This window comes from Microcaecilia unicolor, unplaced genomic scaffold (assembly GCF_901765095.1).
Source record: "Microcaecilia unicolor unplaced genomic scaffold, aMicUni1.1, whole genome shotgun sequence".
NCBI lineage: Eukaryota > Metazoa > Chordata > Amphibia > Gymnophiona > Siphonopidae > Microcaecilia > Microcaecilia unicolor.
Window position 1 is genome coordinate 309,845 of NW_021963015.1, and position 23,591 is coordinate 333,435.

General features: G+C 45.2%; 1 protein-coding gene across 1 annotated transcript in view; it reads left to right on the forward strand.

The window, feature by feature from the left end:
- The window catches only part of LOC115458750 (WW domain-containing adapter protein with coiled-coil-like), a gene marked incomplete at its 3' end in the record, with an annotated part of 100,238 nt that overhangs the window by 48,914 nt on the left and 27,733 nt on the right, over nt 1–23,591 (forward strand). The window contains 4 exon segments of the mRNA XM_030188563.1: nt 16,013–16,119; nt 19,385–19,500; nt 19,583–19,695; nt 22,480–22,788. Coding sequence (XP_030044423.1) covers nt 16,013–16,119; nt 19,385–19,500; nt 19,583–19,695; nt 22,480–22,788 — 645 coding nt within the window.

Here is a 23,591-nt window from a genome sequence, read left to right on the forward strand (position 1 = left end):
TTGCCGATTCTGGACTTTTTGCAGGATGGTGGCCTATAATTCCCTGCGGGTGCAAGTGGCAGCATTGGCCTCCCTGTGTGGCAAGGTTGAAGGCGTGTCCTTAGCTGCTCATTCAGATGTGGCACGGTTTCTTAGAGGGGTGCTTCGGCTCCGTCCTCCCGTGCGGGCACCTTGTCCAGCTTGGAACCTGGAGTTAGTATTGAAGGCCCTTCAGGGGGCTCCCTTTGAACCGCTTCGGCGTGCTTCAGAGAAAGATGTGACACTGAAGGCCGTCTTTTTAGTGGCCATTACCTCGGCGAGACGGGTGTCAGAGCTCCAGGCACTGTCCTGTAGAGACCCTTTTCTGCAATTCTCAAAGTCAGGGGTCACGGTTCGGACCGTGCCTTCCTTCACGCCTAAGGTGGTTTCAGCGTTTCACCTAAACCAGCCTGTTTTTCTTCCCTCCTTTGTTGAGGAGTTTCCAGGTTCATTTGGGCAGTTGCACCTTTTGGATGTGCGCAGGACTCTGTTGCAGTATCTGCGAATTACAAATTCTTTCAGGACCTCTGATCATCTTTTTGTGCTGTTTGCAGGGTTCGCAGAGGGTCTTCAGCGTCTAAAGCCACTATTGCCCGTTGGCTCAAAGAAGCTATCTTTTCAGCATATCTGCTGTCTGGCCGGGCTCTGCCTGAAGCCTTTAAGGCACATTCCACAAGAGCGATTTCCTCTTCCTGGGCGGAAACTGGAGCACTATCTCTTCATGAGATTTGCAGTGCTGCAACATGGGTTTCTAAGCTCTCTTTCGCCTGACATTACAAGCTGGATGTGGCTGCCAGGAGGGATGCGCGTTTTGGAGCACAGGTGCTAGCGCGTGGTGTGGCTTGTTCCCACCCTATTTAGGGATTGCTTTGTTACATCCCATACGTAATGGCTTCATCTGCTTGATGATAATGAAGGGAAAATTAGGTTCTTACCATGATAATTTTCTTTCCTTTAGTCATAGCAGATGAAGCCATGAGCCCTCCCTGTATGATTGTCTGTATTGCAGTGATTCTGATTTTAGGTGCTGCTCTTGTTTCCTGAAGTTATATTCCTTCCTTGGGGAGTCGGAAAACAGTCTTCAGGATTCTTGTTACAGTTATAGGAGGATGATGAGTTCATTCCCTCCAGTTCATGTTTTGGGAGGATGAGTTTATTCTCTCCAGGAGGATGCAAGTATTCCCTCCGTTTATACAAAGTGGAGGACGAGTTTATTCCCTCCAGGAGGATGAGTTCATTCCCTCCTTTTTTGAGTTCATGCCCTTGTTAAGGGGCCATTGTTCGCTGTGAGGAAGTTCATGTTATTCCCATTGCGGTTTGCCATACTGCTTTGGAAGCTTCAAATACTGAAGAGGCAGTGGAGCTAGCTGGCCATGAGGCACTGAGAAAAATTGAGTGCTCTCTATCTCCCCCTGCTGGTTGATGGACTCAACCCATACGTAATGGCTTCATCTGCTATGACTAAAGGAAAGAAAATTATCATGGTAAGAACTTAATTTTCCCTTTTCACAGCCAAAGATCTAAAAAAAAAAATACTATTTGAACCACTCCTCGGATTGCAACACTTCATGTGTGATTTAATTGTCTTAAAGGTGCTCTCATTTGAGCTGCATTTTGAACCTGTGCAAAGTGTCTTAATCCAATCAATTTGGTTACACAGAATTTGGTGACTCTGGTGTCTGTCTGAAAGGTTTGTTTATTAGAATTGTGTTTTGAACCTTTAGTTCCAGAGTCTTCAATCAATTTGGTTACATAGCATCGGGTGACTCATACACTGCATGAGGAGGGGCAGTTTGTATACAGCTGTGTGGTAAAAAAAAATAGAACTTCCATATCATCAAGCTGATCAATCCATAGACTGGTGGGTTGTGTCCATCTACCAGCAGGTGGAGATAGAGAGCAAACTTTTGCCTCCCTATATGTGGTCATGTGCTGCCGGAAACTCCCCAGTATGTTCTCTATCTCAGCAGGTGGTGGTCACACACAGCAGCAGCTCTGGCTAGGCCTCCAAGCCTAATTTTTAGGTTTTGTTGAGTGCCTGGGGTTGAGGGCTCTTTTGAGCAAGTGCAAACCTGGTGGTGCCAGGTCCCTCCTTTTCTCCCCCCTCCCGCTGGCTCCGTTTAAAAAAAAAAAAAAAAAAAAAAAAAAAAAAAAAAAATTTTGAACGGCCTTAAAGGCGTTTATTTCGACGTTTATTTAAGCGTCTATTGCAGCTACTCACTGAGACACCAGGTCGTTACAACTCGGAGCGGACAGCAGGTAATTTTACCTTTTTATAGCGGGCGGGGGTTCCCCGATTCTTCTCCTCGTGGCTCATGGCGTCGGAGGGCGAGGGCGCAAAGGGTCGCTCCCCGGGTCGCTCGAGCGCTTCTAGAGGGGATGCGGGGGTCTTCAAGCCGGATTCGCCCTTGGTGGGTGACAGTTTCGCGACCGATGCATGTCCCGGTCCTTCCTCCGGCGTGGCGGTTTTTCCCGCCATAAACGCCCATCCCCCGCTCCTCGCCTCCGCCATTTTGGCCGGCCACGCGGCTCGGACGGCTTCTTCTTGGGCCGCCCTTGAGGTTGGAGACATTAATGCCATGAACGCCCTTAATTTGGGCGACGGCACAGAAGCGGCTAAAGTTAAGAGCCGTTCTTCCCGCGCGGCTCCTTCGCGGAGTTTCGCGCCGGACGCCATTTTGGATGCGCAGCATGTCTCTCCCCCGCTGCGAGCGCCGGTTGAGAGCGCGCCTAGGGCTGTTGCCCAGGCTGCGGAGGTGCACAGTCTGGGGGGTTTCTCCCCCGAGTTTGTTTTGCTGCTGCATCGGGCCTTCCTCATGCACAACGCTGCCCCCGCTCCCTCCTCTGGTAAAGAGGTTGAGGTTCCCAGAGGTAAACGCCCTCGGGTTGATTCCCAGGCCTTGGAGGAATTTGTCTCCTCCGATGTAGATGAGGGCAGCGTGTCTGAGGTCTCCCAACGGTCCTTTGCGGATTCCTTGGTGGAGACGGATCCCCGCTCGGATGGAGCGGATGACCCCTCTGCAGCGCGGCTTTTTCGCCCGGAGGATTTGCCCAACCTGTTGTTACAGGCCATGGACACTTTGAAGATATCCTCTCCGGAGGACGTCTCTCCCTCAGCCCCTGTTGGCTCTGCCATTATGCTGGGGACTAAGCGCCCGCCTAGAACCTTCCACGTGCATGATGCCATGCACACCTTAATTTCGGCTCAATGGGATGTCCCAGAAGCGAGCCTTAAAGTGGCTAGGGCTATGTCCCGCCTCTATCCTTTGGCTGTGAGTGAACGTGAGGCCTATCTGTGGCCTACCGTGGATTCTTTAATCACTGCGGTGACTAAGAAAACGGCATTGCCGGTGGAAGGTGGTACGGCCCTAAAGGACGCCCAAGACAGGAGATTGGAGGCGGCTTTAAGGTCGTCCTTTGAGGCGGCTGCTTTAAGTTTGCAGGCCTCAGTTTGCGGCTCCTATGTGGCCAGGGCGTGCCTGACTATGGTGCAGCGGGCTTCCCCCTCGGATCATTTCTTGAGGAATGATTGGCCAGCCCTGGAATCGGGCTTAGCCTATTTGGCAGACTTGCTGTATGATGTCTTGAGAGCCTCAGCTAAAGGCATGGCTCAGACTGTCTCTGCGCGGCGGTGGCTTTGGCTGAAACATTGGTCTGCTGACCACGCCTCAAAATCCCGCCTGGCTAGATTGCCTTTTAAAGGCAAGCTGCTCTTTGGGGTCGAGCTGGACAAAATCGTGACTGATCTCGGCACGTCTAAGGGCAAGAAGTTGCCGGAGGTCAGGGCTCGGGCGAGTGCTCGTCCCGGTACCTCCAGAGGACGGTTTCAGGAAGCCCGTCGGTACCGCCCGGGCAGGTCGGGTGCTTCTGCCCCCACTTCCTTTAAGAGGAATTTCTCCCCCAAGCAGCATTCCTTTCGCAGAGACCGCCGTCCCGGAGTTGTTCCCTCCGGTCCTCCCCCAGGGTCTCGTACCCAATGACGGGGTATTGGTCCACGCCCCAGTGCAGATTGGAGGACGGCTGTCCTCGTTTCTGGGCGAGTGGACCACAATAACTTCAGACGCTTGGGTGCTGGAAGTCATCAGAGACGGCTACAAGCTGGAGTTCTGCCGACCCTTAAGAGACGGGTTTGTACTCTCTCCCTGCAAGTCTCCGGTCAAAGCTGTGGCAGTGCAGCAGACTTTGGACAATCTGATCCGCCTGGGTGCGGTCGTTCCGGTGCCAGAAAGTCAGCTTGGCAAGGGGCGTTACTCCATTTACTTTGTGGTACCAAAGAAAGGAGGTTCGGTCCGGCCTATCCTCGACCTCAAAGGGGTCAATCGGGCCTTGAAAGTGCGGCACTTTCGCATGGAGACTCTCCGCTCTGTTATAGCGGCAGTGAAGGCAGGGGAGTACCTGGCATCCTTGGACATCAAGGAAGCGTACCTGCATATTCCCATCTGGCCTCCTCATCAACGCTTTCTGCGTTTTGCAGTCCTGGGCCGACACTTCCAGTTCAGAGCCCTCCCGTTCGGGTTGGCTACTGCTCCGCGGACCTTTTCCAAGGTAATGGTGGTCATAGCGGCCTTCCTGCGAAAGGAAGGAGTACAAGTCCATCCTTATCTGGACGACTGGTTGATCCGAGCCCCCTCTTATGCAGAGTGCGGCAAAGCTGTGGACCGGGTAGTTGCTCTTTTGAGCTCCCTGGGATGGATCATCAACTGGGAGAAGAGCCAGCTGCGCCCGACTCAGTCCCTGGAGTATCTGGGAGTTCGATTCGACACCCAAGTGGGCAGAGTGTTCCTGCCAGACAATCGGATTGTCAAGCTTCAGGCTCAGGTGGACCAGTTCCTAGTAGCCTCTCCTCTTCGGGCTTGGGACTATGTGCAGCTGTTGGGCTCTATGACGGCCACGATGGAAGTAGTGCCCTGGGCCAGGGCTCATATGAGACCACTACAACACTCTCTGCTGCAGCGCTGGACTCCGATGTCGGAGGATTATGCTGTGCGTCTTCCCTTGGATCCAGCAGTGCGCAAGGCGCTGAGCTGGTGGATGCAGACAGACAAGTTGTCTGCGGGAATGCCTCTGGTGTCCCCAGAGTGGATTGTCGTCACGACGGACGCCTCGTTATCGGGCTGGGGAGCCCACTGCTTGGGAAGGACAGCGCAGGGGCTCTGGTCTCCTGCAGAGGCAAAGTGGTCTATCAACCTCCTGGAACTCAGAGCCATTCGGTTGGCGCTTTTGGAGTTCATCCCGGTACTGGTGTTCAAGCCTGTACGGGTCCTGTCGGACAATGCCACGGCTGTGGCCTATGTCAACCGCCAGGGAGGTACCAAGAGCGCCCCTCTAGCCAGGGAAGCTATGAGTCTATGCCAGTGGGCGGAAGCGAACCTGGAACAGCTGTCAGCGGCCCACATTGCCGGAGTCATGAATGTCAAGGCGGACTTTCTCAGTCGCCATACCTTGGAGCCCGGAGAGTGGCAGCTATCTGCTCAGGCGTTCTTGGACATCACGAAGCGCTGGGGCCAGCCGAGCCTAGATCTGATGGCGTCATCGGCCAATTGCCAAGTGCCGCGCTTCTTCAGCAGAGGACGGGACCCTCGATCCCTGGGAGTAGATGCTCTTCTCCAACAATGGCCGACACAAGAGCTTCTCTATGTGTTCCCGCCCTGGCCCATGTTGGGCAGGGTACTAGACCGGGTGGCAAAGCATCCCGGCAGGATAATCCTGGTGGGTCCGGATTGGCCCAGGCGTCCCTGGTATGCGGTCTTGATCAGGCTCTCAGTCGACGATCCTCTGCGGTTGCCAGTGGAGCAGGGCCTGTTACATCAGGGTCCCGTGGTGATGGAGGATCCCTCCCCCTTTGGTCTTACGGCCTGGCTATTGAGCGGCAGCGTCTGAGGAAGAAGGGCTTTTCAGACAAGGTCATCGCCACTATGCTGAGAGCGAGGAAACGCTCTACTTCTACTGCTTACGCCAGGGTTTGGCGTATCTTTGCAGCGTGGTGTGAAGCAGGCTCTCTTTCTCCTTTCACTGCTCCAATTTCTTCAGTGTTGACGTTCCTGCAAGAAGGTCTGGACAAAGGCCTGTCGCTCAGTTCCCTTAAGGTCCAGGTAGCGGCTCTGGCTTGCTTCAGGGGCCGCCTGAAGGGTGCTTCCCTGGCTTCGCAGCCAGATGTGGTGCGCTTTCTCAAGGGGGTTAATCACCTGCGCCCTCCTCTGCACTCAGTGGTGCCTGCGTGGAATCTCAACCTGGTGCTAAGAGCATTGCAGAAGCCGCCGTTTGAACCCTTGTCAAGGGCATCTCTGAAAGACCTGACGTTGAAAGCAGTCTTTTTGGTGGCTATCACTTCAGCCAGAAGAGTTTCCGAGCTCCAGGCGCTCTCGTGTCGAGAGCCTTTTCTACAGTTCACTGAGGCAGGAGTGACTATTCGCACAGTGCCTTCCTTCCTGCCCAAGATTGTTTCTCGCTTCCATGTGAATCAGCAGCTATGTCTCCCTTCCTTTCGTAGGGAGGACTACCCAGAGGAGTACTCTGCTCTTAAATTTCTGGATGTGAGACGAGTCATCATCAGATACTTGGAAGTGACCAATGATTTCCGGAAATCGGATCATCTGTTTGTCCTGTATACAGGTCCTCGTAGGGGTCTGCAGGCTGCTAAGCCTACAGTGGCAAGATGGGTCAAGGAAGCCATTGCAGCGGCTTATGTGGCCGCGGGGAAGGTGCCGCCTATCCAGCTGAAGGCTCACTCTACAAGAGCTCAGGCGGCCTCGATGGCAGAGGCCGGTTCCGTCTCCTTGGAAGAGATATGCAAGGCGGCAACTTGGGCTTCGGCCCATACATTCTCCAAGCATTACCGCTTGACTGTGGCTGCTCGGGCGGAGGCCCGGTTTGGAGCTTCAGTGTTGCGGTCAGGGATTTCTATGTCCCGCCCTGGGTGAGTACTGCTTCGGTACATCCCACCAGTCTATGGATTGATCAGCTTGATGATATGGAAGGTAAAATTATGTATAATCATACCTGATAATTTTCTTTCCATTAATCATAGCTGATCAATCCATAGCCCCTCCCAGATATCTGTATTGTTTTTATTCTGGTTGCATTTCAGGTTCAAGTTTAGTCTTCAGTTACTTCAGAAAGACTTCGTGTTCAAGTTTTTTCACTTGGATTCTTCAAGAGTTAAGACGAGTTTGTGTTACAGTGAGCTGCTGCATTCCTCTCCCCTCCGTTTTACGGGGCTGGATTGAGACTTAAAATTCTGCCGGCACTCCCTCCCGCTTCGTGCGGCTGTAGGGCAGTTTTGTACCCCTCCCGCTTCGGCGGTGTTAGGGTCAGTCAGCTCCTCCCGCGGTTGCGGTTGCAGGATAAGCCAGATCCCCCCGCATCGGCGGGTGTGGTGTCCCTCCCCCGCTCCGCGGGGATGAGCTGGACGGATTCCCCTCCCCCGTTTCGGCGGTGGTGAGCTGGGCAGAGTGTCCCTTCGTGGGTGTAATTCTCTAAGTGCTGAGTCCTGCGGATGGAGCTTTGATATCGACATACTGAGGAGTTTCCGGCAGCACATGACCACATATAGGGAGGCAAAAGTTTGCTCTCTATCTCCACCTGCTGGTAGATGGACACAACCCACCAGTCTATGGATTGATCAGCTATGATTAATGGAAAGAAAATTATCAGGTATGATTATACATAATTTTACCTTAAGTTTACCTTGTGAGCTGTCTGAGCTATGCTGGGCATTTTCAGACTTGGCTTGATTGTAAACTGGTGTTAACTGTGTCTATCTTAATATCTTCCTGATAATCTGCTGGCTCTACCTGCTTCTATTCTTCTTATTTAAAAAAAAAAAACAGATCTGTCTTTTCACTTGCAGAAGGTCTGACTTTATAGTTTCCTCCCCCCTCCCAGGTGAAATCCCTTTATATAGGGCAATTAAGGGCCAAGTATCTTCATTACACCATAATTGGTCAATCCTACTCCATTATCCCCTATCATAGTTCACCTTTTCAGACTTGTGAATCACATCAATATGACCTTCATTCAGTGCAATACATGTTCTGTTTTAATTCTAAGGCAGACTATCTGGAGCCTTAGAGCTTGTCCTATCTGTCTCCAAATATCAGCTTTGAAAGAAGAGATCAACAAACTCAAGAAGGAATTAGCTACAACTAAAAGAGTATCCAGGATTACTCAATTCCCAGCCAATTTGCCACCACCACTGCCACAGAGAATGAAACAGTGGAATAGATGGGTCACAGTAGGCTCTGGTAGACTAAGATGTGTGATACAGAAGCACTCACCCTCCCAGCCTTTTCCCCTGTCAAATTCTTTTGCTGCGTTGCATCATTATGATGCTTAGAAAAGAAGTACTGTGGTGGAATGAGAGGCAATGAAAGTAGCACAACCCAAGAAACATCCCCCAGACAATGACAGATTAGTGAAAAGCAGAAAACTCTTACTGCTCGGAGACTCCATTATCAGAGGCATTAACTTAGGAATACGGTTCAAGGGTTCCAACCTAGTGAAATGCCTTCCAGGATATTCAGCTACCAGATGTACCGACCAAATACTGAAAGTGATCCGAGAAGACAGCAAGGCTTGAAATACTGATGTAATTGACCTGGGGACAAATGACTTGGCCAACAATAGCAAGTTTACAGCACAGAGAACGTTCCAGAAGCTTGGGGAGGGACTGAAATCTTTTTTGGACTGTGGGTTTTTCTGAAATAATTCCCACATGGGGAAGGGAGAGGAAAAACTACGCAAAACAGTGGATTTCAATAAGTGGCTCGAGTCTTGGTGTAAAGAAGAAAGTTTTAGATATATAAGAGCATGGGGTAGTATGTGGAAAAATAGCAGGCTGTACTGTAATGATGGGCTACATCTTTCTGTGATGGGAAAAAGGATCCGTAGGGAGAAATTCAGACAGTATGTTTCCAGACATTTAAACTAGAAGGCAGGGGTGACAAAAGGAAGCAAGGAAATTCAGAAAGTCACCCCTGGAGTAAACATGATGGCAGAGGGAAAGGTCATGTAAATATAGAAAACCACCTAAACTCACTAAGCACATGTAAAGCAATGCGTACAAATTCTCGTAGTCTAGGTAAAAAGGTTCAAGACTTGCAAGCCCTGATGTTTGAAGAAAACTTGGATATTGTTACTATTACAGAGATGTGATTCAATGATTCCCACGAATGGGATGCGACTATATTAGGCTATAATCTTTTTAGGAAGGATAGCGAGGGCCGAAGAGGTGGAGGAGTGGTGCTGTATGTGAGAGGCAGTGTCAGAGCGGCTGCAATGTGGGGAACCTGGGGAAAGGAAGAAGTTTTATGGATCATCCTGGAAAGAGAAGATGGAATCTGTTTCCACAAGAGGGTTATCTACAGACCTCCGGCATAAACAGAGAAGTTAGACAAGGATCTGATAGAAGATATTCAAAAGATTGTTATGAAAGGGGAGGTGCTACTGTTGGGAGATTTCAACTTGTCTGATGTGGATTGGAACGTCTCATCTGCAGAATCGGAAAGAGGTAGGGATATTGTGGACGTCTGTCAAAGTGCCTTGCTCAGACAAATCGTGGCGGAACTCACGAGGGAAGGGTTGATACTGGATCTAATGCTCATGAGTGGAGGAAGTGTTTCCAGTATCCAGGTGGGTGCCCACCTATGTAATAGTGATCACACGATATGGTTTGATATAAGGGTGAAGGCGGAGTGTGGACGCACAAAACTCAAAGTACTGGATTTCAACATATTGATTTTGATAAAATGGGGGAATACCTGAAGAAGGAGCTGTTGGCATGGGAAGGCATAGGAGAAGTAGAAAATCAGTGGTCAAAGCTAAAGGCTGCTATAAATATGGCAACTGATCTTTACGCAAGGAAAGTAAACAAAAACAAGAGAAACATGAAGCCTATATGATTCTCCAAACAAGTAGCTGAAAAAATAAGAGCAAAAGAGGCTTTGTTCAAGAAATACAAAAGAACGCAATGAAAGGATCACGGAAAAGATTCTCGGATTAAGCTCAAAGAAGTGAAGAGGGAAATACAGCTAGTGAAAGCGCAAGTGGAAGAAAAAATGGTTAAAGATGAAAAGAGAGGTGACAAGACCTTTTTCAAATATATTGGAGATAGGAGAAAAGTTAGGAATGGAATTGCAAGACTGAAAGATGATGATGGGTGGCTATGTGGAGAGTGAGGAGGATAAAGCGAATGTGCTAAACAATTACTTCTCTTAGATGTTTATGGAGGAAAATCCAGGTGAAGGACCGCAGTTGGCTGCCAAGGGAATATCTGGGAATGGAGTGGATACTGCGCCGTTTACGTAAGAAAGAGTTTATAAACAGCTGGAGAATCTGAAGGTGGACAAAGCTATGGGGCTGGATGGGATACTGGGATACCTGGGATACTGAGAGAGCTCAGAGAGGTCCTAATGGGACCTCTTAAAGATTTATTTAATAGATCTTTAGAGACTGAAGAGGTTCCGCGAGATTGGAGACGAGCGGATGTGGTCCCTCTTCGCAGTGGAGCTCCTCAGGGGTTGATGCTGAGATCTATTCTGTTCAATATATTTGTGAGAGATATTGCTGAAGTGTTGGAAGGAAAGGTTTGCCTTTTTGCGGATGACATGAAGATAGCCAATTGAGTGGATACCTTGGGGAGAGTAGAAACAATGAGAAGGAATCTCCAAAAGTTAGAAGAATGGTTGAGGGTCTGACTGTTATCCTCAAGGGAAGTAAACTTTATATGTAATTTCTGAATTATTTCAAAATAATTTGGTTATTTATTTATTTGTTGCATTTGTATCCCACATTTTCTCGCCTATTTGCAGGCTCAATGTGGCTTACATAGTACCGTAAAGACTTTCGCCTAGTCCGTTAGAGAAACAAATACAAGGTGATAGTGTGTAGTATTATATATGTGAAATTACATATTTAGGTAGGGCTGTTACATATCTGCTTTGCCGCTGTCTGAGCACATGGTTCTGTAAATCTCCTTATGGTTACAAAATAGTACAGCTGTATCTCCTGTTCCTTTAGCATTGTAGTATGCAGTGTGCTATGTATATCGAAGAGCTATTGTCATAAATGAGTATATGAAAAGTAATTTTCTATACACATTTAAGTATATATGTTGGCACCCAGGGCTTGGGGGTAAAACTAATTACAACCAATAACTATCAGCACAGCCATGGTAGGCATTGTTGTATGTACATACACTATTTAAGGAGGCGGAACATTTAATGTGCTATGATGGTTCCATCTGTGACACTGCCACATATTCCTTTTGGGGATATGGTTGGAATGGGTATGGACTGAGCACATTATCACTTTGTGTGGCTAATTATAGTAACTTTGTAATTGGGTACGGTCTGAGTTATAGTATTTGAATTAAAATTTAATGCCAAGAATTGCAGAGTGATGCACTTGGGGTGCAGAATCCCAAAAGAGAGATACCGAATAGGATGGGCGAGATTAGTAAACTCGACTCAGGAGAGAGACCTTGGGGTTTTGGTGTCAGAGGATATGAAAGTGAAGAAACAATGTGACAAGACGGCCATGGCCAGAAGGATGCTAGGCTGCAAAGAGGGGTATACCTAGCAGAAGAAAGGAGGTGTTGATGCCCCTCTACAAGTCGTTGGTGAGGCCCCACTTGGAGTATTGTGTTCAGTTTTGGAGGCCGCGTCTTGCTAAAGATGTAAAAAGACTGGAAGCGGTGAAAAGAAAAGCTACAAAAATGGTATCAGATTTGCTCTGCAAACCATATAAGGAGAGACAGGAAAGGAGAAACAGGGGTGACATGATACAGACGTTCAAATATTTGAAAGGTATTAATCTGCCATCAAACTTTTTCCAGAGATGAGAAGGTGGTAGAACTAGAGGACATGAATTGAGGTTGAAGGGGGGCAGACTCAGGAGTAATGTCAGGAAGTATTTTTTCACTGAAAGGGTGGTGGATACGTGGAATGCCCTTCTGCGGGAGGTGGTGGAGATGAAAACATTAATGGAATTCAAACGTGTGGGATAAATACAAAGGAATCCTGTTTAGAAGGAATGGATATACGGAATCTTAGCGGAGATTGGGTGGCAACGTCAGTAATTGGGAAGCAAAACCAGTGCTGGGCAGACTTCTATGGTCTACGCCTTGATCGTAACTGAGTATATATGGATGGGCTGGAGTGTAAATTTTATGGGGCTTTGATGTTAGCTTCAGAACTTTTTAAGGAAGAAGATGTAAGAGCTCTACCTGTACCAGAAATGGTTTTCAAGGGTGACTATGTGGTGGAACTGAAAGAAATCAGTAACCCTGGAAGAGGTACAGAGCTAAATTGACAAATTTAAGAGTAGTAAATCACTTGGACTAGATTATGCACCCTAGGATACTGAAAGAACTCAAACATGAAATTGCTGATCTGTTAGTGATATGTAACCTGCATTATATTGGCTACCTTCAAATCTTCAGGTACTACGGACAAATTTGAAGATTGGAAGGTGGCCAATGTAACGCCAATTTTTAAAAGGGGAAAGGGAAATGGATATGGGACTTGATACACCCCCTTTCTGTGGTTTTTGAAACTACATTCAGTGGTGATCCGGGCAACTACAGCCCAGTGAATCTTACTTCACTGGCAGGCAAAATAGTGGAAACTGTTATAAAAATAAATAAAACTGCGGAACACATGGACAAACATGGTTAATGGGGCAGAGTTGGTATGGATTCAACCAAGGGAAGTCTTGCCTCACCAATTTCCTTCATTTCTTTGAAGGCATGAAGAAACATGTAGATAAAGGTAAGCTGGGCGATATAGTGTATCTAGATTTTCAGAACGTTTTTGACAAAGTCCCTCATCAGAGACTCCTGAGAAGATTGAAGAGTCATGGGGTAGGAGGCAGTATTCTGTTAATGAACAGAAAACAGAGGGTAGAGTTAAATGGCCATTTTTCTTAATGGAGGAGGGTGAATAGTGGAGTGCCACAGGGATCTGTACTGGGACCGGTGCTTTTTAACATACTTATAAATAATCTGAAAATTGGAACGACAAGTGAGGTGATTAAATTTGTGGATGAGACAAAACTATTCAAAGTTCTTAAAACATATGCAGACTGAAAAATTGCAGGGAAACCTTAGGAGGCTGGAAGCCTGGGCATCCAAATGGCAGATGAAATTTAATGTGACAAATGCAAAGTGATGCACATTGGGAAGAATAATCCGAATCATAGTTATCTGATGCTAGCGTCCACCTTAGGAGTCAGCAACCAAGAAAAAGATCTTGGTGTCATTGTAGACAATATGCTGAAATCTTCTGTCTAGTGTGTGGTGGCGGCCAGAAAAGCAAACTGGATGCTAGGAATTATTAGGAAAGGAATGGTAAATATGACCAAGAATACTATAATGCATCTGTATCACTCCATGGTGTGACCTCACCTTTGAGTATTGTGTTCTATTCTGTTTGCCGTATGTCAAAAATATAGCGGAGTTAGAAAAGGTTCAAAGGAGAGCCACCAAAATGATAAAGGGGATGGAACTCCTTTCATGTAAGGAAAGGCTAAAGAGTTTAGGGCTGTTCAGCTTGGAAATGAGACAGCTGAGGGGAGGGAGATATGATTGAGGTCTACAAAATCATGAGTGGTTTAAAATGAGTAGAAATTAATCTGTTTTTTTCTCTTTCAAAAAGTACAAAGATTAGGGGACACTCGATCAAGTTACATGGAAATACTTTGAAAACAAATAAGAGGAAATATTTTTTCACTCAAGCAAATAGTTAAGCTCTGGAACTCATTGTCGGAGGATGTGATTATAGTGGTTAGCATATATGGGTTTAAAAAAAAAAAAAAGATTTGGAGAAGGAAGCCACTGGTTACCCTGGGATCAGTAGTATGAACTCTTGCTGCTATTTGGGTTTCTGCCAGGTATTCGTAACCTGGATTGCCCACTGTTGGAAGCAGGATAGTGGGCTAGATGAACTGTTGGTCTGACCCAGTACGGCTTCTTTTATGTTGAATTGACAAAAGAGAATGCATTTGGGAATGCTCACAACCTTGAGGATAACCCCCCTCTCCCCCCCCTAATGAAGTTTGAAGGTGGGCTCGTTTGAGATGGATGCCATTCGTATTTTCAAAGCACTTAGCCTTCCAAAGTTCCATAGACACCTATGGAACTTTGGAAGGCTAAGTGCTTTGAAAATATGCCTCATGGACACCCACACTGGTTTGCAGTGTTGTTGCCCTGCATGGGAAGATATTTGGCAACTCTCCACCTCATTAGAATCCAAAGTGACCCTAGCTTGAAAATAAAGGAAGATCACTGCCCTAGACTGTATTTCTCCCTCAGACTTTTGTAGCCCATATGAATGACCCTTTATTTTTTGGCATGAAATCTTAGTTGCTGAATTTGAGATCATTCTTCAAGCTCCACCAGATCCCTCTTCATGTTATCCAAATCATCAGGGGTGTCTTTCCTATTGCTGATTTTGATAGCAGAAGAAAAGAGGCATATGTCGCCAGATAGCCCTTCTGCTGTATTACTTACAAAAATGTTAAGAAGAGCTGGACCTAGAATTGATCCCTTTGGAACAGCACTGGTAATGCTCTTATCCTTAGAGTGAGCTCCGTTTACCACTACTCTCTATCACCTTCCATTCACCCAGTTTCTAATTCATTCGCTTTAGGGCCCATACTGACGGCATTCAGCTTATTGCTAAGTCTTCAGTGTGGAACTGTGCCAAAGGCTTTGCTAAGATCTAAGTACATCACATCTAGTGCCCTTTTCACTCAAAAAAAAAAAAAAAAAAAAAAAAAAGATTTGTCCAACATGAGCTACTTCTAGTAAAACTGTGCTGCCTTGGTTTCTGCTATCAGCTGAATTCCAGAAACCTCACTGTCCTCTAGAAGTATTTCTGTTAATAATTTCCTCACCAGACAGGTCAGACTAAATTCCCAATGTTGTTGTTACTTCCACTTTTGTGGAGAGGGACCCGCATCCACCCTTCAATCCTCTTGGACTATTCCCAATTCTAAAGAAGCATTGAAAAAGTCAGATAGCTACAGACATGATGCGCAAGAATGGACAAACTTAGAAAGAATATGGATCACTGCTAGTGGAACACTGGGGGGGGGGGGGGGGGCAGCCATGAACTGGAGGATAGTGGGAGGAGGAGGGGTGGGAGGGTCTGGTAGGGGGGAAAAATACAATGTTGATTATTACAGATGAGTTTGTGGAATTTTGGAGAGTTGGTAGCCTTGTGGCTGCAGTTAAGTGTATTGTATGATTTTCTTTATTGAAATGTTGAATAAAAACAATCTTAAAAAAAAAAAGAAAAAGTCAGATAGCAGAGCCGCCAGAACTTCATTACCCTCTGGTGTGTGTCTAATGCTCCTCATGAGTAGAGTCTTCTGAACATCGTTCAAGGTCTACCACACTTCCTTTCCTATTTGTACTTATGTTCTGCATTCTTACTCCTGTCTGTCCATCTGTGAGCACAGAATAGAAGTATTTGTAAAACGTTTCTACTTTATCCTGTATCAGCTAACACATATTCCATCCCTTCACTTTGAGCCTCATAATGCCACTTTTTTGCACTTTCTCTTATTACGAACATATCTAAAAAAAAAAGTTGTCTTCTCTCATTTTACTTTATTTGGCTATATTTTCTTCCGTAGGCAAGACAGGGAAAGACTTTTTATGTCTTTATCTGTTTGGTGCCAAGTTTGTCTTGAATCATGTATATTGGTGGTGAGCTACTATTTTCAGAGAATATTTGTTTATTATAGGTAAACAACTTTTGGTTTTCTTTGACTGAACAAAAAGGTATTAGAGATTATTTGCAGTGTTTTTGAATGTTAAAAATGTATCGGGATACATTTGTATTAAAATATGGACATGCACATGGAGCTCAGTAAGGTTTATATTGTTAGGAAAAGATTTATGCTTAGGGATCATTTTTTTTATTTTGACATAAAGTCAAAGGAAACTTTTACTTTCCAATGTTTAAACTTTTTTTATTTTATTTTATTTTAGGGACCAGTTATTCTCCACAAGAAAATTCACATAATCACAATGCTCTTCATAGCTCAAATTCACATTCTTCTAATCCTAACAGTAATCCAATCAAAACTTCAGATTCAGTAAGTATACTGTTGATAAATAATCCATGTTCAGAATTTGTTTATGCATATTTTTTTTTTAAATACTAATGAGCTTATATTAAAAAAAATACTGCAACATTCTGAAAAATGTTGTTTTACATCTCTTAACTTGATTCTTTTTTTTACCATTCTACTAAGAAATAGCTGAGAAAGCATGCCACCATGTGTGCTGTGCCTGTGATAAATGTTTATAAGGCAGTACAGCATTATAGCCTTGTGACAGTATAAAAGGTTACCGTATTTTTCGGACCATAAGACGCACCTAGGTTTTAGAGGAGGGAAATAGGAAAAAAAAAATTTTCCTTTTTCCCTCCTCTAAAACCTATGTGCTCCGGTGCGTCTTGTCCGAGTTTTGGACTGCCGTCCCGTACTTACACGATTCCATGTTCCCTGGTGGTCTAGTGACGTCGGGGCAGGAAAGAGCCCCCTCTTTCCTGCCCATCGCGCTGCTCTCCGTGCTCCTCACTGCTTTCTGACGGTCTCGGCGAGATTCAAAATGGCCGTCGAGAATCTCGGCGGCCATTTTGAATATCGCCGAGACCGTCAGAAAGCAGTGAGGAGCACGGAGAGCAGCGCGATGGGCAGGAAAGAGGGGGCTCTTTCCTGCCCCGACGTCACTAGACCACCAGGGAACATGGAATCGTGTAAGTACGGGACGGCGGTCCAAAAACGCTACCTTCGGACTATAAGACGCACCCCCCATTTTCCTCCCAAATTTTGGGGGAAAAAAGTGCGTCTTATAGTCCGAAAAATACGGTAATTGACATGTTTAATTTATCATTTTTGTGGTATTTATCATGGATTTGGAGTGATCTTGATGTCCAAGCATCAAAGAAAGCTGTTTAATCTCTTCACTGATATTGGTATATGCATTTTGGATTTAATGATGACCTTTTTCCTCACAACTTATAGCCTTTTTATTTTATTTTTCTTTAAATAAATGTTTCCTTAATTGTAAAGAATGTTCTCTGAGGACAAGCAGGCCATGTTCTCACATGTGGGTGACATCATCCACATCAGCCAGTGTGGAGCTTAAACAGCTTTAAGAGCATTGCAGCATCCTCATCGCACATATACGAGTGCCTTCTCGCCTGCTGCGAGAGTGTGGGACTGTTAATATCTTTTCATCTGCAATGAGGAAAGGATACGATTGTCCTGTGCTTCTCACAGCATCTGGTGCATGAGCAGTATTTTTTCGATTTTGTACCTTCCCTTTGGGTTTTTTTTTTTAAACCCTGCTTTTTTCATTTTCTTAGGAAAAGTTCCTTCCAATGCAGTTTTAGGCCTGAGCTCTGGTCAGGTGTTTGTCCCTCAGTTTTTTTTTTTCTGGTGTTTGTCCCTTTTTTAGTCCCCATTGAGCCATTTTATTTGGCCACGGCTGTTTTATCTTCCATGTCATCGATGATTCCCAGTGGCTTTATGCGCTGTAGCCGGTGCAATAGGACCATCTCTGGCAAAGACACTCATTCTTGGTGTCTTCAGTGTTTGGGGCCTGAACATACACTTTCCATCTGTGTTCTTTGCCTTCATATGAAGAAAAGAACCCAGCTGGCCAGAGAGGTTCAGAGATAAAAAATTTTCAGCTTGGTCCCAAACCTCAGCGTCTGTGTCTGCATCGAAGTTGGAAGTTGCATTGGGTGTATCGGTCTGCATGGCTGAGAGGCCTGTCTCAGACACTGGGAGTGGATGTGCATTGAGTGGATCTCAACCTGCCTCGACGCTGACTGCTGTGCAGGGCCCCTGGGACTGGTCACAATGGAACCCGACCCAAGTCTACTTGGGGATTTGACATTGTCCCTGTTGACACCGAGGAGTATCGATGACCGGCATTGGGCAAAGGCCAAGAAGAATCGGTATTGATCCCTCCCTCGACGCATGTGCTTGGAGCTCTGGGGCACCAAGAAATTCGGTCTCTGAGAAGTGTCGGTGCTGGGAGACTGCTCCCCCCCTCCATATAAGAGGTGCCAATGTGCGGGTCTCCATGCAGCCAGGACCAGGCACCTGTCGACCCCTGCAGGTCAGCTGTCTCTCTGAACCAGCACCCCAATCTTTCCCAATGGCTTCTCTCGATGACCACATCCAGGCCATGCTCCCTGAGCTCTTGGCAGGGTTTTTTTTATAACAGTGTGCATTAGCATCTGGGGTACTTGCACCAGCCATGCCTCTTGATGCTGACCTACAAGGCCTTCAGCCTGCGGTGGGGTCTCAGATGCACGGCACCAGTGTTGACAGACGCCCGGTGTGGGCACCCACTCAACGTTTGTGGAAGAAGCTTTGCTGCAGTTGAGGGTGGAGCAGACACCTCAGTGTCCCTCTCGAGTACACGGTTCCTCTGTATTGAGGCAGGCTTTGTCTCGGCCCTCCCATTTAGAGTTCTTCGCCGACACTGATGAGGAGCGCTTGTGGGAGTGAGTCTAATGAAGATCCATGGTATTTCTCAGAGGAGAAGACCTGTGTTATCCTTCCCAGGTTTTGGTAGGGAAATGGCAGCTGCTGTTCCCATCCGTTTGGAGATGGAGGCTGAGCCCAGGGCTGAGATGTTCGAGGTCCTGGACTACGAATCTCCTTCTAGAGAGGCTGTGACAGTCCCCATTCACTGGATCCTGAAAGATGTCTGTCCCGTCCAAGAAGATACACCTAGGGTTTGACAAGACTCAGTTGCCCCATCATTCCTTGGTGGTATCTGTGCTCAAAAGAGCCAAGAGTTCTTGGGATTATGTTTCTTTGCCCCCTGGCAGAGAAGCTAGAATCCTAACTCTTACCTTTCAGGAAATCCAGACTGCCCCAATTTGACAGCCCCTATCGGACTGACTGTTCACTTGTCCTTTAGATTGTAAGCTCTTTGAGCAGGGATTGTCTTTCTATGTTAAATTGTACAGCGCTGCGTAACCCTAGCAGCGCTTTAGAAATGTTAAGTAGTAGTAGTAAGTCACACTTGGTCTAACTGGTGTTAATTGACATAAAATTTAACCAGTGTGATATAATACTGCAGTGCTAGTGAGTCGTAGATGGAATAATGCTTGCAATAAGAGTTGGTTTTCATGAAAAGCAGGTAAATGTTGACTAGTTTTAAATGGCACTTATCACTCCTGGCTTCAGATGTAGTTAATAGCAGCTGATTTTTAGCAAACCATTGTTGGTTTGTGTTGGATGTTTTGTGTTGTATTTTTTAGTTAAATGGGATGTTAGTCTATCTCTTAACCACTCTTTGGGTAAATAATTGCATTTTGCTTTTGCCTTCAAGGCTTATGATCCACCAGATGACTGGTCTGAGCACATCAGCTCTTCTGGGAAAAAATACTATTACAACTGCCGAACAGAGGTTTCACAGTGGGAAAAACCGAAAGAATGGCTGGAAAGGTACTGGTTAGTATAAACCTGTCCTTTCATTTTAAATGACAGTTGGTTGGGTTTTCATATTGCTTTATGTATTTGTTTTCAGAGAGCAGAGACAAAAAGAATCAAGTAAACTGGCAATTAACAGCTTCCCAAAAGATAGGGATTACAGACGAGAAGCAATGCAAGCTACTGTTACCAGTGGGTTTACCAGTGGAAGTAAGTAGTATGTTCTTGGTGTACTAAATTTCTGGAGATGTACATTTCTGTTGTCTTGCCAAAATTTTACCATTGATACGGTCTCATGCATTCCCCTCAGTTTTCCTTCCTGTTTTAATGGTAGGGATCCTCCAGCATCTTGTTGTGACTTTTCTGCTCTTTTGTTTACAGCTTGGAGCCACTGACCTCTTTCAATTTAGCAACTGCACCATTTCTAATGTTTTACACAAGAATATGTTAATTGTATGTTTTCTAAAGAAGCTGCACCTTTTAAAATGTTGAGATATGACTTGTTAGACAGGTGCATGCCAAAAATGTTTAATGTGTATTAAGTTGGATTAGTGGGATCTGTAAAGCTTTACTTACACATTTTTGCCACTTTTCTCATTTAAAATTGATGGGTTCCTTTGAGATTATTTATCTTGAAGTCCTTGATATACCTTGACCCCCAAAAAGCCTTTTAAAATAGAACATGTTATAGAATGTCTAGTTTAAAATTATTTCTTGCACTTAACCCCTCATCAGATAGCATGGTTGAAGCATATTCCCTTTCTGGTTTAGTACTGAAGGGGATATCGCTTCCAAGACTGAGTCCTTCAGTGGCTTCAGCTTTCTTTTTTGTAATAATTTCAGTATTTGTGGAATTGATGTAGGGCCTTTTTTTGTGAACAAAGAAAATAACAAATCCTATGTTTGTGCAGCGCTGCGTATGCCTTGTAGCGCTATAGAAATGCTAAATAGTAGTAGTAGTAGTAGTAAATCCTCATAGATGAGTGACATCTGATGGAGCCTGTGTTTTGGGGAGGGGGGGGGGGGAACCTCCGTAGCTAGAAAAGTTCTGGAAACCTTTGAAAGGTTTTACTGTGGAGGTGTGCAAGTTGTCACTTGTTCTGTTCCGTGGGACCTCAGTCTCCTTTTTCTTCTCCCTCCCCCCCCCCCCCCTGCAATAGAGTTGTTGGGGATGTACTTTGTTTCTTCATTTTGAGGTACGAAAACTTTGTTGTGGTCTCACATAGGCCTTTTGTGTTTCCCTGTGATGTACCTAGCTAGGCTTCTAAGTTGTATTTTAAATGTTTTTGTTCATTCAGTTTTTGTGCATTTGCCTGCTTTCCATTTTTGACAGCCTAGTGATCTTGGCTGGACAATTTCAGGGGCTATATTTTTTGGTGATATTTTCCAGAAGAAGGCCTCTAAAGGCTTTAAAAAGTGTAGGTAATGCAGTAAGACCCTTTCTGGAGTGGATACTCGTAATTTGTGCTTTCAGGTCCTTGAGCCCAATCACAAACCTACCCAGTGTCATTTGTGCCTGTAAATGACAAAGCAAACGATTCAGAACCATGAAGAGCAGCATGAGAAGCTCTTTGCCACTCAAGTCCAGACCATTGTTATTGGTATCAGAGGCATTGGTCTCAAGGGAGGAGTAACCTTATGGTAAATGTAGTGAACTTTGATCCTGGCAACCTGGGTTTGATTCCCACCGCAACTCCTTGTGACCTTGGGCAAGTCACTTAACCCTCCATTGCCCCAGGCATTTAAAAAAAAACAAAAAACAAACTTAGATTGTGAATCCTCTAGGGACAGAGAAAGTACCTGCTTATAATGTGTACAGCTTCGTACGTCTAGTAGTGCTATAGAAATGATTATTGGTAGCAGTATCTTGGAGCTATACTAGATGCTGGGGATGTATCAGCATCAGGAATCCATTGATAACCCTCTGTTGAGAGTCGATAAAGACCATTGGGGAGGGGGAAATTGTCCTCATTTCTCAACTGTTCTCTTTGTGTGTATGTGTGAGTGAGACTATAACTAGGACCCCCTTCTCATTACTACTACTACTTAACACTTCTAAAGCGCTACTAGGGTTACGCAGCGCTGTACAGTTTAACAAAGAAGTACAGTCCCTGCTCAAAGGAGCTTAAAATCTAATGGACAAAATGTGCAGTCAATCAAATTGGGGCAGTCTAAATTTCCTGAATAGAGGTAAAATGGTTAGGTGCCGAAGGCGACATTGAAGAGGTGGGCTTTGAGCAAGGATTTGAAGATGGACAGGTAGGGGGCTTGGCGTGTGGGCTCAGGAAGTTTATTCCAAGCATAGGGAGAGGCGAGGCAGAAAGGGCAGAGCCTGGAGTTGGCGGTGGTGGAGAAGGGTACAGAGAGGAGGGATTTGGGATTTGTCCTGTGAGCAGAGGTTTCGGGTAGGAGCGTAAGGGGAGATAAGGGTAGAGAGGTAATGAGGGGCTGCAGATTGAGTGCATTTGTACAGAAAGCAAAGTAGTAATGGTGTTCTTTTAAGAAAGCAGGTGACCATTCTTGCACACACCCTCCCACCTCCATTTCTCGTCTTCAGATTTCTGTTATGAGAGATGAGAGGAGCAGTCCCTTTAGTATTTTTCAGGAAGTTTTGAAAGAGTAATAGTCAATGTTAAGTGGTGTCTTTGATCCATGTGTGAGAATGATGAATCGCTATCTTTAGAGAACAAGGTAATTGATGTTGCTTTTTTGGCTGTATATTGGGCAGGGTTTTAAGGATTATTTGCAAGCCCGACAGCAGTCCTTCTGTTAGCAGCGCTGACTTCTTACTGGTCTGTGTCTGTGATTGAATAAAAACTGATACCCCTAGCTGTTCTTTAAGAAATTCAGATCCTACTAGCAGTTTCTTAATGGATGATCATTCTGAAAGCTGTATGCTGAAATGTTCTGTCTGCTTGCTTTCTATGTAATTTGTTTTAATATCTGCCTATGTATTTTTTTCTCATTGCATTATTTTGTGAACTTGAATGCCAGTGGAAGACAAACATACGAGTGATACCAGCAGTATGCTTCCACAGAATATCTTGTCTCAGACAAGCAGACACAATGACAGAGATTACAGACTGCCCAGAGCAGAGACTCACAGTAATGTTGCCCCAGCACAGCATTCAGTCAAACCTATGGTTCATCCAACTGCTGCCTCAAGCACTGTCCCTTCTAGTCCTTTTACTGTACAGTCTGACCACCAGCCAAAGAAATCTTTTGATGCAAATGGAGCAGCTACCTTATCAAAACTGCCTACACCTACAACGTCTATTCCTGCTCAGAAAACAGAGAGAAAAGGTATATGTGATCTATTTCAGTGTATCTTCTATATTTGAGCAGGTTAAGCATTAGTTTTGTTTTTCTGAAATAGGCTGTGAAAACTGTAAGGCTGTTTATAGCTATTCTGTATGCTGTTTAAATACGTTTAATTTTTAATTTTTAAATTTGTGTTTCTTATCTTTTCATTACTTCTTATTCTTTAATTTTTTTAGGGCTGCATTTCGATTAAAATTTGTAATTGTGATTAATTGTGTGATTAAAAGTTTATTTATTATTTTCCCCCACTTCGGTTTCTTGTGGCTTTGGGCAGTGGAGGGTTAAATGACTTGCCCATAGTCAGAAGAAACTGTATTGTGTGGAAAAATAACAAACCTTCAATCGCGTGATTAATCGCGATAAAAATTTTGATTGCGATGTAGCCCTGTTAAGAATATTTTCCCTTTTCTTCGCATTCTATAAAATGATTTATTTTTGTTAGTCTCAGACCTGCAAGTGAAAACTTCAGACTTGGCAGAATTGAAATGTGGTCTTTTGGACAAGATTTTTGTGTTCTTCCTCATCAGTGGAATCCCTTCCTACTTGCCCTCGTTTTTCATGTAAGACCATGGGCAAGTCACTTAACTATCTTTTTGCCTGTGGCACAACCTTAGATTTTAAGACCTTGAGGGACAGGGAAATACTATAGTTGAATACAGCTTAACTTGAATAACTACTAAATTCAAAAACATAAACTGCTTTAAGGTACATTTCAGTCTATCTTAAAAATGCACTTAAAGTGGGCATTGCTATATGAATAGAGACTCAAAAGTTTTTCTGTAAAT